This window comes from Ictidomys tridecemlineatus, chromosome 8 (genome assembly GCF_052094955.1).
Source record: "Ictidomys tridecemlineatus isolate mIctTri1 chromosome 8, mIctTri1.hap1, whole genome shotgun sequence".
Lineage (NCBI taxonomy): Eukaryota > Metazoa > Chordata > Mammalia > Rodentia > Sciuridae > Ictidomys > Ictidomys tridecemlineatus.
Window position 1 is genome coordinate 52600563 of NC_135484.1, and position 18726 is coordinate 52619288.

General features: G+C 38.3%; 1 protein-coding gene and 1 long non-coding RNA gene across 4 annotated transcripts in view; one reads left to right on the top strand and one right to left on the bottom strand.

Moving 5' to 3' along the window:
- Positions 1–18726, top strand: part of LOC144366121 (uncharacterized) — a 120626-nt gene that overhangs the window by 22914 nt on the left and 78986 nt on the right. For both annotated transcript variants that reach the window (XR_013424979.1, XR_013424978.1), the window contains exon 2: positions 2651–2764. This is a non-coding gene — a long non-coding RNA (uncharacterized LOC144366121). The remainder of the gene's footprint in view (positions 1–2650; positions 2765–18726) is intronic.
- The window catches only part of Slc16a10 (solute carrier family 16 member 10), a 119165-nt gene that overhangs the window by 10041 nt on the left and 90398 nt on the right, over positions 1–18726 (bottom strand). For both annotated transcript variants that reach the window (XM_005330169.5, XM_078019483.1), the window contains 2 exons: positions 8564–8707; positions 1195–1423 (listed from right to left, as the gene is read on the bottom strand). In XM_005330169.5, coding sequence (XP_005330226.2) covers positions 1195–1423; positions 8564–8707 — 373 coding nt within the window. The remainder of the gene's footprint in view (positions 1–1194; positions 1424–8563; positions 8708–18726) is intronic.

The following is an 18726-nucleotide window of genomic DNA, read 5'->3' on the forward strand; positions in this document are numbered from 1 at the left end:
GAGAAATTATAAATCTAAAAGTCAAGATTAAAAAATTAGGTGGTTAAACATACATTGGAAGATACTAAGGCTTGTCGGCTCTTGGGGAGAAAATATAAGAATGTGTATTTGACACTTAATAGATCTTTGGGCTCTGCTTCTGGAGACTGTTATTTACAGTACTCCTTACTTCTAATTTCCCTAACAAAACCTAGGACTCAGGATTTTAAAAGTTTTCTTAATTTTTTAAAACTTCCATTATATAACCACAGTTATCTAAAATGTCCAGGGAATATATTACACAGAATATTTCTCTGACTTTTAAATATATAGCTGAGGATTTATCTAGTTAGTTACTACCACAGAGAAATGAATGTGTATATTCATTCTGGATATAAATAAAAAATATATAATATCTCTAAATACACAACCTCCTTATCCTCTGAATCAGATTTTGCCTTAAGAGTATGATGTCCTCAGAACCTCTAGTTGGTTAAGGACTTTTTGCTTCCAGTTTCAGTGTATAATTATTCTGTTCACTTTGGAAGGTTCCAGTTAGCTCCCTTATTCTTGGTCTGTTAGCAGTCACTTCTGATAGCAAACACCATTCCTACTAAAGCACTACTTGTGATCTGATATAAAAGAGTGAAAAGTTGCTTAGTGATATTCCATTGTATGGATATGCTGCATTTTTCCCATTTACTGTCGATGAAGAGTTGTTTACACTAAATATTATTTTATGAACTATTCCTCAGGGGTATATGTATAATCAATCCCTTACACAAAGCATGTATATTTAGAAATCTTTCAGAGTCTTCATCTTTTAAAATATCATGTTCCCAATTACTCTAAAGCATACTCTAAGTGATATATAGAAATTGTGGAATTTTTTTTAAACCTTCATTTTATTTGTTTTTATTTTTATGTGGTACTGGGGATCAAACCCAGTGCCTCACACATGCGCTCTACCACCACTGAGCTACAACCCCAGCCCCTAGAAATTGTGGAAATTTAAAGCCTAGAAGCCTACTCTTATACATTTTATTGTTTTAGATGCTAGAAATGATAAGAGAAATTCCCCAGCAAACTTTTTCAGTATAGTTATAAAAGGACCGTAATTGATAAATTACAATGTATTTCACATTAGTGAGGCTTAGGACCTAAAATAGAAAATGCTACTGAATTAATATAACACAGGAGAATCATTATATTTACCTGCAATGGGTGGGCCCACAGTCATGGGTATAGACATGAATCCGAGCAGAAATCCAATTGCTTGGGATACATCCTGTGCACCAACTAACTCAAAGGCAATGGGGGCCATGATAGAAATGAAGCATCCGTCGAAGAGACCCATGACGAGACAGACAGCAATGAGGGCCCCAAAGACGCTGCACAGGGGAATCATCATGGACATCAGACCAATGAAGAAAAAGGAAAGTACCTAGGATAGATGATCGTATGTCAACTCTGTTTTTGGAAAAAGTGACCCTACTTATTTCCCATCCCCTCAATCTTAAATACATATCCAGATCCCTGAGTTCCATTCAAATTTTCTTAAAATATCCATTAGAGACAAGGATAAACTATATATTTACTGCAAACTCTTTGAAGTCAGAATCTATAAGAAATTTATCCTTGGACTAGAGATTATGAGGTTTAAGGATCTTGCACCTAGTCAGTGCTCAATCGGCTCAAATTCATTCATCAAGCACTTGATATTTTTTATCCTTCAAAACTATCATACTTTACTTGAAAAGATTAAAGATATGTTGAATCATCCCAGAGATAAGGTTCAGAATATTTATTTGGAACCACCAAACACCTTTGACCTAGTGTTAGCTAATAGAATCAAACTCCTGATTTTGCCTGCTATTTGGTAGGCACTGTGTTATATGCAGACATTTCAATAATGAATAAGAGATGATTTTTACCCTTGGGTTATAAAGCAATGGACATTTAAACAAGTAAGTGCAAATAAATTATTCTAGAGTTCAAAGTATAGTAAGTACAAAAATAGAAGGGAATAGACACTAACTTTTCTAGGCAAAAACTAATTAAAACTGGACAATTTACTAATCAGCAGAAGAAATGCTGTTTTAGAGATACTAGGGATTAAATCTAGGACCTTGCAAATGTTAGGCAAGTACTCTAACACTAAGCAACATCCCCAGATCTTTTTATAAACAAGTTTATTTTAAGACAGGGCCTCACTAAGTTGCCCAGGCTGGCCTTGAACTTGCAATCCTCCTGGCTCAGCCTCACAAATAACTGGGATTACAGGTGTGTCCCTAGGAGCCTCCAGTCTCTCTTTATCGTCTCCCAAAATAAATATTGGTTCACACTCAAATACTGATCTGTATATACTGGGACACAATTTGAAAGATGAATAAACTTAGCATTAACATTCAATCTTTGTTCTTTCTCTTAAACACAGCAGTTTGGGTTAAATTTAAATAGGGGATTCAGAGGTCCTTAATTCTCTTCTAGGTTTGTACTGCCTTAATAAGAAAAGGACTGTTTAAATGTGTATATTGCTTTTGTTTTCTTAAAAGCATCCAAGGAAACTTTTTTTGTCATAATATCATAGGCTCTAGAAGAATAAGCGCAACTTGAGTTTAATTTATGTACATGAGAGAAAAGTTGTTTTTATTTATTTATTTATTTTTAGTTTTTGGCGGACACAACATCTTTGTTTGTATGTGGTGCTGAGGATCGAACCCGGGACGCACACATGTCAGGCGAGCGCGCTACTGCTTGAGCCACATCCCCAGCCCAAGAAAAGGTTTTTTTTAATGCTTTCTTATTTATTTATTTATTTTGGGATGGTGATTTAGGGGATTGAACCCAGGGCCTGGTACATGCTTAGGCTAGCGTTCTACCACTGAGCTGCATTCCCAGCCCACCTTTCCCATTTCTATCCAAAGGTAGCCATTCTTGGAGTCTTGGAGACATGTCAGTTTAAGTTTGGCTCAGGAATCTAAGTATAACTCAAGAGGAAAAATGAGCTACACCTGAATAAGCAGAAGGCATTTGTGCAGACACATGATTGGCGCAGTTAGATTCAAGTGTTGTTTCTAATAGGTTTATTCAATATAAAGTTTCCAGACTTTCATATCCTCTAGCTAGACACCCAGGGCAGAAAAGCAGCTGGCAAAAGTCCTGTTGGTCACTCACAAACTAAAGGGAACTGTTCAGGTCACATAGCCAGGTGGCTAACTGTTTTGGAAGCAAACAGTGGCCGCCACACTTTCCAAGTGCTTTGCCAGGAGCCCACTCACCTGTGCTCTATAGCACATGAGTGCTACTGTGCACCTGACCCTTCACACCAGTGCCACAGCCTAGATAAGACTATGGAGCCTCTGACTTGTATTCTGACTGGGGAATAGTTAAGTGTTTAGATATTATTTAGAATTAGCTTCCATTTGGTAAAGTCTATACTCTCATTCTAAGGTTTAGAAAAATGTAAAATGCTAATGTGGAATAAAAAACAAAATTGGACAACACTGGCCACTCCACTGCATCTGAAGTGGAAGAAGAAATTGATACAGGAAGATGGATATGAAATCCACGATCCTTTATAAATTACAAATGTAACTCATGAATATATTCTTTAAACAATTCAAACCTTAGAAAAACGTACACTATAATATGCGAAAAGTTCCCTCCCTGCTTCTGGACTCAACCCATGTTCTCTCCTCCTAAGGAATAACCTCCTGACAATGATTTGCAACCCTCCCATTCCTATGCACACACACATGGACATGATGTCCACATTCAATATGTCCATGTCATACAGAAATGACACAATGGAAGTGCTCCAAATCAAGCCTCTACCATAGAGCTACATCCCCAGTCCTATGAAACAGGGTCCTACTAAGTTTCCCAGGTTGGTTCCAAATTTGTCATCTGCCTTCCTCTGCCTCCCAAGTAGCTGGGATTAGAAGTGTGCCACCACGCCCCGCTCAATCCTTTCATACACAATTATAACCTTCAAACCTTTCATCCTTCCAAAATTACACCTTTAAGAAAGATAGATCTGTAGTCATTTAATCATGACTAGAAAGACAGACCTGTGAGGTTAAGAAAAGTGGTAGGAAGAAAGCAGGGTAAACACAGCCTTTCCTCTCCAATAAAGGATATACTCCAGAACTTTGCAAGATTTCCTTTAACTATTATCATTCTATATAATGCAATTCAGTTGTATCCTTCTACCAGGAGCAGTGGACTTTGTTCAGCCTTTAGAATTACTAGGTTAAAAATAGCTGGAACTCGGATCTTGATGAAAGTTCAAATTCAGAACTTTTAAGCAAAAAGTACCAAGTATATTCCTAAACAAAAGATTGTCTTTTGTTTAGGAATATAAAAACAAAGACCTAAGTAAAGACCTCTAATTCAGGGAAACCAAGGTCTCCTTTCTTGAGAACTGTTCCAAATTGGGATCTTCCTTCTGTATTTAATATGATTATTAAAATATGACAAAAGCAAGGATTTTTTCACCATCTACTCTGAGCTAGTACTTTACATAAGCAGTCACCAAGTATCTTCAGCACTGTCCTCTGTGGTTCTAAAGACAAATTGCTAGTGAGACACTTACTTCAGAACCTATCCTCCTCTGCTCTGCAGCCTCCCAAACCTGAGATGACTGTGTCCTGAAATGTGGGAGAGCTGTGAAGTGTGTTTATGTCACCCAGTGTTCTAGGACTAGCAGCTACTCGGAAGTGGCTCCAAGGAAATAAGGAAGAATGAACTGCCACAGCCCCCTGAAGAGACAAAAGTCTGGAGCACGTATGTCTGAGAAAACCCACCACCAACGAAGGAATGAAAAGGAGATAAGCAGAAGGGTATTCCAGCCCAGAAAGACTGGGTCAAAAGGCAGGCAGTCAGGGAAGGAGGGAGGAAGAAAAAGGAATGTATATACCAGCAAAGCTGGACTCTGCTGTAGCCAAGAAGAAGCAAAGAATCAAAAATCTTGGGCCAAGAAAAAGAGAAGAAAGTATAATCCCAGTGACTCAGGAGGCTGATGTGGGAGGTTGGCAAGTTTGAGGTTAACCTAGTCAACCTAGTGAGATTCTGTCTTCTCAAAATAAAAAAATAATAAAGGACTGGGCGTGTAGCTCGGTGGTAGAGCACCCTTGGGCTCTGTGTTGGTGGGCTGTGTTGTCTCTTGGGCTGCTGTGCTTACAAATGAAGCCCATCAGTGGCTCCCAGCAGTCCCAGGACACATCTAAGGACTTTCCAGCTCCTCCACCAGCCTCTTTAAAATCGAGTCATCCCCCCCCTCCCCCGTGACTCAGCACAAACTACTGGGTGTCCCAAGCACATACTACTGCCCTACATTTGGATGAAAAAAATTTACATAAGGGCTTAAAGAAGCCAGTCTGTGGCTAACTTTTCCATTGAAAATAAAATATCAGATGATCCATAATATTGACTTTTAACTCACTGCCATCTAACAGACCAAATATGGGAAAGTTAGGAAAGTTCTATTTTCTTTTGTAAATTACTCAAAATACCTAAGTATTAAAATGTCCTCACAAAAGTGTTGCAAATGACCTGCCTGTCCCATGTGTAGGGGGAAAGAACTTTCAGAAATTATTCTGGAGAATGTTTATGTATAAAATATAGCATGACTCCATCCTCTGAGCCTTAGAATGGGCTCCAGAATCCCTCACCTGGACCACCTCTCATTCCTACCTGCTCTTCCTCCCCTCCCGCACTCTTGCTTCGCTCCCTCTAATCCACCCTTTACACACAGCACGAGTACAGTAGTTTTAGAATGTAAAACCAGACCAACACTCTCCAACAAGGGCCCACTTTACTTACAGTAAAATATCCTTGTCTTGGTTTTCAAGGCCTGGATCACTGGCCTTCCCAGCTTTCCAACCTCTTCTGTGAGGCTCCCTGTTTTCTGAATCCCAAACACACCCAGCATTTTCCTGCCTAAGTCCTGCTCCAAGAACTCAGAGACTATGTCTCTCTTTTTTATATCTGGATTGGTGTCTAGGGCACAGAAGGCACTCAGAATTTTTTGAAAAATAAAATGAAGCTCTGTAGTACAATAAATGCCCATTAGAAGGCTCTCTTGACACTTGGGAACTAGTCTGAACATTCAGCTACGTGTTCAGTACACAACCATAAGTGAGGATGTCCATAGTAAGGTATTGATAAAGAGGGGCACAATCATTGTTCAATAAATACATTTTTTTAAAGTAGTACATAAATATGCATGAGGGCTTGGGTTTAATTCCCAGCACTGCACACCACCTCTGTCTATACTTCCTTCTGGACCTACATGCACACAAACACCCATGGTGAGGCAGCCTCTCTGTTCCTCAGTGGACATATCTGTAAAAAGAAATAAGAACAGTCCCACCCTTTCAGGGATGGGCAAGGATAATGAGATAATGCAGGTAGAGCACTTACTTCATCACCTGAATGTGAAAGTGCTCAATGAATGGGGGTTGTTATTACTTACAGTCAATTAATGCAAGTTTCTTTATCTGTAATAAATGCTTTTATCATTTAATTTCGTATTTCCAAATTTCACTTTTTCTTCAAGGCACTGCTCAAATACTGCTTCTGATCACTAGCATGAGTCAAAATACTTATTCCCCAAAATCATAAATCCCCTCATGGTTCTCCTTTCCCTTCCTTCTGCAGCCAAGTTTTTTGGGTATAGTTGTCTATATTTTCATTTATTCAATTAATCATGTCCAATCTTCTGTATTTGCCACTCTATTGAAACTGCTCTCTATAAGGTCACTAATGGCCTCTCTGTTGCTAAATCAGTGAAGATCTATTAGGCTCCTTCTCACTAGCTACTGACGTAGTGCCGGCCTCCTGCCCTTAGAAACACTCTATTCTTGGATTTTTCTCTCCAAGCTGGCCACTCCCTGTTGGTCTCCTTGCAGGTCCCTGGTCCTCCACTCACTCCATAAGCCCATGAATACCAAAGTCCTGCAGTCTCTTATCCATACTCCTCCAGGAGCTCTAAGCTCAACTTGGCTTCTTCACAGGCACCAGACATTTGACACAGCAAAATTGAATTCATCATCCTTCACTGATAAGAGTGGAAATTCATCTACTCTGTTACCCAGGTCACAAATCTCAAACCCAGTTTAAGTGGCTCCACCAAACACTCACTCTCATATCCCTGATTTACTCCTGGCATCTCTGCCTTGGCTTCTCCTGCTAAAACTACTTCAATAATCTCCAACTAGTTCCCATGCTTCCACTCGTGTGTGTGTGTGTGTGTGTGTGTGTGTGTGTGTGTGTCTGTGTGTGTGTGTATAATTTACATACAAAACTCACCCATTTAATGGGTACTATTCAATGCCTTTTCGTATATTCACAACATCATAGAACCACCAAAATCATTTAATTTTAGAACATTTTCATCACTTGAAAAGAAATCCCCTACACAGTATCAATTACTCACCAATTCCCCCTTCCCTCCAGCCCCTGACAACCACCCAATATACTTTCTATCTCTATGGATCTTCCAACTATGGACATTTTATATACATGGAATCATTCAATATGTGGCCTTTTCTGACTTCCTCAACTCTTGCCCCTCTTCCTCCACTCCATTCTATCCAATTAATCTTTATAAAACACAATTCATGTCACTCCCTTGCTTAAAATCCTTAAACGTGAACAACTCCTGATTGCAGAATTAAGTTCATCCATTCTCATGCATATTAAGTTCCTTCCCAACCTAGCCCAAACATCAACTATTCTCTTTATTCCATTCAAACATTCAGTTTCCCAGACACATCTCCACATCTTTACCCCGTGTTTTCTTTGTTTGGAATACACCTCCCTATCTTCCTTAACTGTGTAACTCAGCCAGCCAGCAAGCCTCCCATTCATATATAACAACCACTCACCTCTGCTATGTGTGTATGGTGCTGGGAATTGAACCAAAGCCCTCATGCATGCTAGGCAAGTGCTCTACCATTGAACTTCACCCCCAGCCCTTTAACTACTACTCATTTCTTAACTAGTGATTCAGATTTTCCCAGGAGACCTACATAACATACTCATTATTCTACTGTACTGTAACACTGTCTTATCTGTCTTCCCATGGGACCTTCAGCTAAGTATCACAGATGACATTTCATCTGCAGCATGTAGCACATTTTCTGGCTTGAAGGAGTCACTTAAATATCTGTTGCCTAAGTGTCATGAATGATCCTGAAATTAGCATTTGTTTATGCCCACCCACAATACCCAGCAGGCAAAAAGTCGTACACACCCCAAATTTCATAAGATATTGTAAAATGCACTGGATCTGTTCATGATTATGAGTACTGTGCCAAAAATAAAGAATTTTTCTTAGAAGAAGCCATGGGCAAAAACATTTTGGTAGAATTCCCTAACAAAACAAAGAAAATTGTTTGATTGCCAACTTCTCATGTTGTCCAAACTCAATCTTGACTGGTATTGTCCTTGAAAAACTGCCTGTGGAAGTTATGTCTAGAAAGTTTTTTTTTTCTTTTTATAGAATTTTAAAATTTACATTCATTTAATGAGCTACCAGACAATAGGGATAAATTAGGGGTGAAAGAAAAGAAAGTACCTGTAGATAAACCTTCTTCACACCAGGTACATAATCTGCAATCCGGCCAAAGAGAAGTCGCCCAACTCCAGAAGTGATGCCAATGCACATGAGAACCACCTCTTTATGATTTTCATCTTGAAATCTTTCATTCACGTGTTTCAGCTATAGACCAAGAAGAAAGAAACCACACTAAATATGGTAGAAAAAGTTAACAAGGATTGAGGCTTCATCAAACATGTGCCTTCTCTGTTATGGATTCTCACTCTCTTCCCAATTAAAATATTTATTCTGTGATAAATTTTCATAAAAACAATGAAGAAAATCTAGTATGATTTGGCTTGATTAAAAAAAAAATAGAGCTGGGGATGTAGTTCAGTACAAAATGCTTGCCTAATGTACACAAAATCCTGGCTTCAATCCCCAGCACCACAACACCTACACAGAAAAGAAATGAGTTCTTGTAAGAATTTTTTTGTTCCTGTTGAGGGTTACCAGCACATACTTTGTAAGCTAATATTGAGCCATTCAAAGAAGAGAACAGATCTTTGAATGTACTACATACTCTTGTTTTCTCAAGGTTACCCAAGGACTCAGCATATTATCTGCCCCCTGAAAGAGAGTCAATTCTGGAATTTTATTTTTTGCAGGGGACATGAATCAAACTGATACACCTGAAATTAGTTACAACAGAGCTTCCTGGATGAAAGCAAAAATTTCCCTAGTTGTCTGTTTGTATAGCACTAAAACAGAAACAAGAACAGTTTCATTGAGTGGTTAAAACATTTAAGCCTCTGGAAAGTCAGAGTTCAAGTCTGGGTTCAAGTCCTGGTCCCATCCTTTAGAGTGATTTGGGGTAAGTTCTTAACTTTTAGGGTCTCAGTTTCCAGTTTCCTAAGTGTATTAAATGGAGATAGCAATAGTACCTATTTGAAGGGTGTTTATGAGGATTAAATAAAAGAACTTAGAGCACTAGGGGTTTAGTTCAGTGGCAGGTACTTGCCTAGCATTCATGAAGCCCTGGTTTGAATCCTGGTACTGTAAACAAACAACTTAGAACCTCTCTGGCACATGGTTAATAGTTATCAGATTATTAACTTTAGTCTTTTCTTATTTTGCAGTACTGGGGATTGAACATAGTGCATGCTAGGGTAAGCCTTCTACCACTGAGTTACAACCCCAGCTCTAATTTTAGCCCATTTTTGATAAAAGGATCTTTTGGGGGCCAGGTGGTCTAAAAGTGGAAAAAGGGGGTGAGAGGAAGATATTTTCCCTTAATCACAGTCCACTTAGAACAGTGTGACTACAGTGTTCTCGGTGCCACAGACAGCAAGACTATTTGGAATGTCCTTACATTCACTGTCCCTTACACCAAACACTGGCCTAAGTTTGGGAACTCTGAAAGCAAATATTCCACCCACCTCAATGGCCCAGGTAGCTCCAATGCAGCCTTTCTAGATGATGTCTCTCTCCTTGAGATGCTTCTATTTTGATTTTTATCCCCCTGCCACCCCACTTTGCATGTTTTAAAAGTTCATTTGTGTATTCCCACACCATCTCATTTTTTTTGTCCCCTTTAAAAATTGGTAACGGTTCTCTAACTTCTCAATTTTCACACTGGTCCAGAAAAATCCTTCTAAATACGGGTTTAATCTCGTCAATCCCTTATTCAAAGGCTGCCTGCTGCCTACATTTTATACTTCTTGGTTTGGTATTCAAAGCCCTCTATAATCTGCCACTAATTTATCTTTTTACCTTTATTACCTACTGATACTTGGCCTAGAAGTCCCAGACAAACATAAAGAAGTAAAACAGATTCATTGGAGAGGAAAGGCATATGCTTCAGTGGATTATTACCAGCTATGTTGCCAAGTCTACCTCCCAACCCCCTTTTATTAAAAAGTCAGAAATCTGGATTTTCTGTGGAAATGTTGGCACCTAACTAAAATTTAGAACACTGTGTGATCCAACCCTATAAAAGCCAAACAAAACATGTCTGCAGACTGCATGAGGCCAGCTTTGATCCCAGCACTAATCCCATCAGGCCCAGGACAGGTTTATTCACAATGTCCCTTAAACATGCTAATATGTTCTTAATTCTCTACCCTAGCTCAGTGGTAAAGTGCTTACCTAACATGCATGATTCCCTGAGTTTGATTCCCATCACATAACCAATCAGTCACATCATTCATGAGATTTAAAAAGAGAGATTAAAAAAAAAAAAAGACTTTCTAACATCACTATTGCTTAAAGTTATCATTTGGTACCATAAGTATTCTGTGTTCCTACCCAGCCTTGTAGCTTTTCACTCAATACAACTCTTCCATGTCAAAGTAGACTAACAGACATCCAACAGCTTGTATCAAAGGCACCTGGAGTCATGCTGCTCACTGCCCCCAACCTTGTATTTAACTTGACTATTATTGGCTCCCGTAACCATGGTAGAAACCTGACAACCATCCTTAATTGTTCTCAATTCCTCTGTTAAAGTGAAAAACACATGGAGGAATTAGACATCAGTAGGGGAAAAAATGCATAATCTCAAAAAATTTTAATAATGATTTCCTCTTAAAGTAATGTTTTGGTCATATGGTTAAGTGAAATATGTTATAAACATTAACTTCATGTTTTTTTTTTAATGTGGCTACTAGAAAACTTAAAAGTACAATATGACTTGCATTGGTTTTTAAAGAAATCTAGTTGTGGCTGAGAAGATAAGAGCTGCTGACTAAGGTGACTTCAAACTTTTAGACAAGTTGAAGGAGATCAGATTTCCACTGAGTTCTGAGGGAAAATGAATGACCTGATCATGCATTATTGTGTATTAATTGGCTTTACTTGGAATTTGAATCCAGACTCTAGTGTATTACTTAAAGTCAGCTAGCGCTAAAATATATTGTAACTTTTTGTATGTGTGTGTGTGTGTGTGTGTGTTTGTGTGTGTGATTGTGGGGATCAAACATAGGACCTTGTACATGCCAAGCAAGTGCTCTACTATGGCACTACATCCCCAGTCCTTTTTATTTCTCCCTAAGTTGTCTCCCTAAGTTGCCCACACTGGCCTTGAACTTGTGATCCTCAAGTGGTTGGGATTATAGGCACGCACCACTGTGCCTGGCTTTCCTATCTTTAAGTACTTTTCATATTTTTAACTTTTAAAGAGACATCTTTTAGTATTCACAATAGACCAAAATTACCAGTCATCCTTTTGATGAAACTAAGAACTTGTATTTACCAAATTGCTATTCTTCTTTGTTAGTGACTTTTTTTCCACCCTTACCCTATAGTCTATGTTGTAATCTAAATAAATAAGCAAATAAGGTGGAATTTGGGGGATCTTTTGAAAAAGGGTAAATGAGGTAAATTCAAATTATGCTTAAGTGGGAATTTAGCTTTTCAACTACAAAGGGCCTTACTTCATTAAACTGAGTTGCTCTTGTCATTGTCATTTAAATCAAGCAAGAACTTCAACTACTTATACTCCCTCCCTACCCCCTATCAAAATCTGTACTAAGTTTCTTTGGTCAATAAGTGAGGCAATCTGGGGGGATGGGGGAGCAAACTCTCCTGGTGCTGGATCTCAGGGTCCTAGAGATCCTTTCTCCCAAGGCAGCTGTACCAAGGCCTGGTGTGTTCGTTCCTGGGCTTCCCATGGCTGCTGTTGTCTGTTCTAAGAGTTTCTACCTATCTTTCATCCTCTGGACACTGGCATGCATGATGTTTAGCAGAACACATGACACTAGGCCCAACTGGTATTTCCAACAGAGTCATGTGGGTAGACATGAAAATATTGGACAGCTTATTTTTATATTTAATCTAACTTTTGGTTGTTTAACCTAACATTTTAAATGAATCCAAACTTACATTAGAGTCTACTTTCTGTGCAAGGGATAATATTTTTTAGAGAAGTTGTTTAAAGTTAACTTTGGAGGGTGGGGGTATAATTCAGGGGAGAGGTTATCCTTAGCATCCACTAGGCCCTGGGTTCAATCCCCAACACCAAAAAAAAAGTTAACTTTATTTGAATGTGAGGGTGTCTTCAGGGCAGGAATTGGTCTTTTATTTATGTTCTTAAACATTTGTTTAATCCTGGGTGGCACACCTCTTAAGGGATGAAGAAAGTCTAGCTGACCGACAACCTGCCTGCTCCTGAAACATTCTTCCATTATTCAAGCAACAACAGCTTTTGCTGACCATAGAAACCATTTACAGATTGAATGAAACCCTATTTGGTTTTTGCTATCCAAAGATAACCAAGAACTCAAATCGAGAATAAATAATCATCCTATATCCATGCAGGAAAGAAGAAAAGACAAACTAGTTACATATATTTGCATCTCATTTAATATCTTCAACTCAAATAAATGGTGGGACACCTCTCTGTGTAAATGACGTGTTTCTGACAAGGCAATAAAAGCTAAGTTTCTCTTCCTTCACTATAGCCCTGAGCTAGATCCCATTTTTGAGAGGTCAGAGGCAGCAACCTATGAAAGCAACCATCTCACTGGAATGGCCTCTGCCCTAGCTTCTCTCTTTTCCACCACTCTCCTATAAAGGAGCCATAGACAAAACAATTGGAGACATCAGATAGTGTTCTTCCACAGGGAATCCAAGGCGAGATCATCTGGAACTCAAGACCATGAGAGAGGTTAAAGGAATGCCCATGTAATTGAAGTTGAGGCAGAGGTGTGCACTACCTTCTCAATGGCCAATGGTGGAGAGCAGAACTTTAGTCTAACAGGACTCTAGGAGGCAGCAGTAGCTGGTTCTGTTTGTTTTTTTAAACAGCCAGACTTTCCATCTCATTAAAATGGGTTTCCACGGTGTTGAAAATGACAATGGTACTTACCTATGAAGTAAAACCCAGTGGCAATACACATTTGCAAAGCAAAGATATCACTGATCCAAAAGGTCCAGTATTATCTGCTGTACTGTTTTCTAAGATTATTTGGCCATACATCATGGTCACTAGCCACATTATTCCTCTAACTCTCACTTAAGGGAATGCGTACTTTTTTGCTGTATCTCTTATGTAATACTTACGTGATATATTGCATAAGCAATATGACAAAACTTCAGTATACATAAGTTAGACTACACATCTTGAGGGAAATATAGTTAAAGAAGAAAAGGGAAGAAATCCTGGAGACTCTTAGAACAAAAATAACTTGATTTCTGACAGTGGACGTGAAGTGACAGCTGACTGACTTAGTACAAAGGGTTAACAAAGGAAGTATTAGGTGACCAGGAAATTCCAGCAAAGACAAGTGAAATGGAGCATTACAATAGACTGAGAGCAAGAAATTTTCCCATTCACTGTTGCTGCTGTTAACTATTCTCTTTGAAAGATAAAAAGATTTTAATCACCCATTTGTCCTTTTTGTGATGATTTTAATTCCCTGATTATCTGTCTGCCCTTCCTGTTCAGGTAGACATCCTCACAGTACCCAGGGGTGGAGGATGTGTAGGCATGTGCACTGGCTTTGTGTCTAGGAGAATACACTCTTTGGGAGAAAGAGGATATTTGTATCTTTTAGGTTTACAAGGTACACTCAAAATTTGCTAGTAAGTGCCATATAATATGCCCTGTGATTAAGGTATTCAAACTGATTTCAACTTCTTACTTTCCAATAGGGACATTAAGTTCACAGCACTTCTACTCTTTGTTGTTCACATCAGAGATTATCAACTTCAGCTTGTTGCATCTCATTTGCATGTAGCATAGAGTAATTTCTGAGAATACAGTCATCTAACATTTGAAAAGCTATTCCATAACTCTATCTCCAACTCACGAAAATGGTGGTATACCTCTTTTCATAGGTCCACTTTTTTAAAAAAGGTAAACTCAAAGAAAAGAACCTGGCCTCTTTAAAGAGAAAAAAAGAAAGAAAGATATATGTTTGAAAGGGAGTAGAAAGTCTGCTGGAGTGGTTAATGGATAATCTCAGAATTTGTTACAAATAAAAACTCAACACTACCCTTTGACTTCAAAGCTGGACTAACAGATCTTCCCAATGGAATGAGAGAGCCTGGTTTGCTTTTTCTTTCTTTTTAAAACAACTATTGTTTTCTCTATTTTTGCTTTAAAAAAAAGAAAGTAAATTAAAACCAGTGGGTCATTAATCAGGAAGGGTTTTCTTTTTTGTTATTGTGTTTTTGTTTTTTGTTTTGGTACTGGGGATTGAACTCAGGGATACTGTGTCAACAGAGCCACATCTCTGGCCCTTTTTATTTCTTGAGACTGGATCTTACTAAGATACTTAAGCCTCACTAAGTTGCTGAGGCTGGCCTCAAACTTGCAATCTTCCTGTCTCAGCCTCCAGAGTTGCTGGGATTACAGGTGTGTGCCGCCATGCCCAGCACCTTAGAAGTTTTGCACAAGCACTGTGTATCAGGAAGCCAAGTGAGACAATGAAAACTGACTCCAGAAATTTGGGTACATAAAATTAAACCATTTACACCAAAACATTGAAATGTTTCAGTGACCATTGATAGGTAATCATGGATCAGATAAACCTAAAATGTCATTTTAGTTAGTTAAATCTGGTCAACTGTGCTTTGAGACTAAAACATCTCTAAGATGCACTTGAAGGAGAAATTTCTTTGCTTGCCACATCTGTAAGGACCAACATCTCTAGGCAGCCCAGTGTCTGTTTTCACATAACATATTTCTTGTAACTGAAGTTGAGGCAGAGGTGTGCACTACTTCTCAATGGCCAATGGTGGAGAGCAGAACTTTGGTCTAACAGGACTCTAGGAGACAGCAGTAGCTGGTTCTGTTTGTTTTTTTAAACAGCCAGACTTTCCATCTCATTAAAATGGGTTTCCACGGTGTTGAAAAAGACAATGGTACTGTTAAGACATGAAAAGTTCGGGACTGAGAAATAAAAAGTTTCTGGAATAAAGATTATTTTAACAGCCAAGAAGGAGTAGAGAAAGAAGAGTGCAGAAAAGATGACAGATGATTTGAAAAGCCTTGATAAAATTTTGAAAATATTTTCTAATACTAAAGTCTTTAAAAGCCTTTGTTATTTTTCCCCCTTTCTGGTTTCTTAAAAATAATTTTCCATGGATTAAGATAAATAAGTAAAACATCCTTGACACTGCATCTTTTAGATAAGATCAAATTTAGCAAAATGTTCTAGAGGAATTATCAACCATACTCTAGTTGATTCAGATGTCAGTTTCAATAACCCTGACTTAAAATTTTAGGGTAGAATTTATCTTAAAATAGAAAATAAATTCCTATCCTACTGTCATGTGTAACTAAAAAGAACAAATAAAAAATAAAGAAAAGAAACCTCTAGAATTTTTAGGCAACTTGAAATCACTTAGTGACCCTGTCAATTTCTGTGCACATATTTTTAAAGTTACCAAAAGAATATTGTTTCTTCCTGAGTAATTAAAGGTATTTAACCTGTTAAACGCCTTAAATTCAGCTTAAATTTTATTCATTCCACCTAAATCTGGATTTGATTCTAAAATGTTTTTTCTTGGAATCTCACTCCTGGCACACCAGATCCACCACTCTCAGGTCCCCAGTTCCTAGATAATTTACATGAACACAATGGATTTGAATGAAAACAGAGCCTGTCTGTGAAGAAGTGAGACAGGACTGCTGCTTCAGTGATCCTAAGGATGGCACCAGGGTTCAGCCTTGGTCTGCAGCCTCCCTGCATAAGCAACTAGCATCAAAACATCAGTAGGGCACTTTGAAAATACAAAGTGGTTGTAAAGTCTTAGAAGACATGACTTCTGTTTGTGATTGATGCTCTTTTGAGGCAACAGGGGTTTCCATGTTTTGCATTTATTTTAAAGGAAAGAAGGAGAGGAGTATGCTCTTTAAACTTACTCTTGACTCCTTTTTTTTTTTTTTTTTTTGGTACTAGGGATTGAACTGGGGGTGCTTAACACACTGAGCCACATACTCAGCCCTTTTTATTTTTTGAGACAGGGTCTCATTGTTACTGAGGCTGGCCTTAAACCTGTCGTATTCTTGTCTTAGTCTCCTAAGCAGCTGGGATTATAGAAGTGCACCAACATGCCCAGTTGATTTTTCTGAAAATCTTTTTGGATAGTGGGTGGGGGTACTGGGGATTAAACTCAGAGGTACTCAATCACTGAGCCACATCCCCAGCCATATTTTGTATTTTATTTAAGGACAGGGTCTCACTGAGTTGCTTAGTGCCTCACTTTTGCTGAGGCTGGCTTGGAACTTGTGATCCTCCTACCTCTGCCTCCCAAACCCCTGGGATTACAGGTGTGCGCCACCACGCCCAGCTGATTTTTTCTGATTTTTGAGGGAAAAACAAAAAAATTAGGGCATTAGTTCTCATTCAGCTTAATTTTGCCCTTTCTTCCAAAGTGTAGAAAAACTGAATCCTTCATGAAAATTCTACCTTTTTTTTTAAACTTTCCTAAGATTCAAGGTAGTGTTGTTAGCTAGAAAGATACTTTGCCAGTCTCCCTATCTACCTCTCTCCTCCAGTCTTGGTTAGGCACATAGAGTTGATCTTTTCTATTAATCCCAAGAGCCTACCAACTGCTGGATCTCTTCCTAGTGTATTCTCAAATTCAATTTTTTTTTTGCCTGAATGAAGATTAAAAATTGTTAGGATTAGGCCTAGATCAGTTTTCCTTCTACTATTGTCATTTCATTATATCTCTGAGACTATCTATCCTAATTACTCCTTTTCTCATTCTCATTCCAAATGGAGTAGAACACTACTGATTTTTAAAAGATCATGTGTACGTAGGTTTTTTTTTTTTTTTTTTTTTTTTAGAATTTTTTTCCCCCCAGAAGAGAAAAGGAAGCGATGGAACATTACAGGGTGGCTATGAAGGTGAAAGCAATGCAGAGCTTAAAAAGCACCTCATTGGAAGGGAAGGGAAAGGCATCAGGTAACTTCTACTCCTGGGCAATTCCAGTCCCAGGATTCTGAGAAGGCTCTGAAGGCTACACAGGGGGACAAGGAGATACCTGGCAGAGAACAACAGTTAAAGCTTAAGGCATCAATAGGAAGCTAAGAACTTTCCTTTGAGGAAAAGCTGGCAAGGACAAGCCTTAAATTGTGAAAAGCCCTGGATGAAGAAGCTACTAAAGAAAACCATGTGTTCATAAACTGAGGTAATGATTAAGTAGGGACAAGGACACTTGATTTATGCTAAGGATATTATAATGAATCATAAAATTTGATTATTAATAAATGGCAGCATCTTAAATTCCACAGATGTGTTCTTGGGTTGAGATGGGCTTGGGCATTTGTTATCCTATTTGCTGGGCTATGGTCACCCTCAGATGCCCAACTCTTCAGGGAGAAGGTGCAATGAATAGGGGGACTATGTCACCTCAGCAGGACTGTGTACCTCTTGCCACCATTTACATATTGTTAAATATACTCCACATTGAAACTAGTCTATATCATCTTAAAGTCTCTTTTATTTCTGATAACTTTTTAAATCTTACCCTATCCTAACTATATTTGCATGACTCCTTTCTCTGTAAATGGAGATAAAAATTTTGTTGCCTTTAGGGTTTTATATGTTGAAGAGCAAAGAAAAAAGTACTTGAAGAACTTAAAAGTACTGTTAAAATATAAAAGTAGTCACTAGTAGAGCAATTAGTAGACCTTGTACTTTAGCAGCTTAAGCAGCCTAAAAGCCCAATCTGAAATCAGTCAAAAAATATGCAGAGCTGGGCATGGTGGCACATGTTTGTAATTCTAGCAACTTGGTGAGACTCTAAGCAACTTAGTGAGACCCTGTCTCAAAATAAAATATTAAAAAGAGCTGGGGATGTGGTTCAGTGGCTAAGTACCCCTGATTCAATCCTCAGTACTAAATAAATAAATAAATTATACATATACATACATACATATATACATTGAGCACCAGGCACATGTTTGGTACTGGGTCTGAAACAATGAAGAAGAGATGCTGCCCCTAATCGTGTGGAGGTCCACTCTCCCTTACCTGTTCCTTCTTTAGTATTTCCTGAGGTGTACAGACACTTCCACAAAAAACTCTCCAAAGTATTTTGTAAATAAATCCACAGTTTTCACCAGCCTTTCCCATACTTCCACTGAATATATTACACAGTATAAAGGGCCTAACAAAAAAACATTACTGCAGTTTCTTGATTTAAGTTAAAATTGGGTATTTAAAAATTTTTATTGATTTCTTTC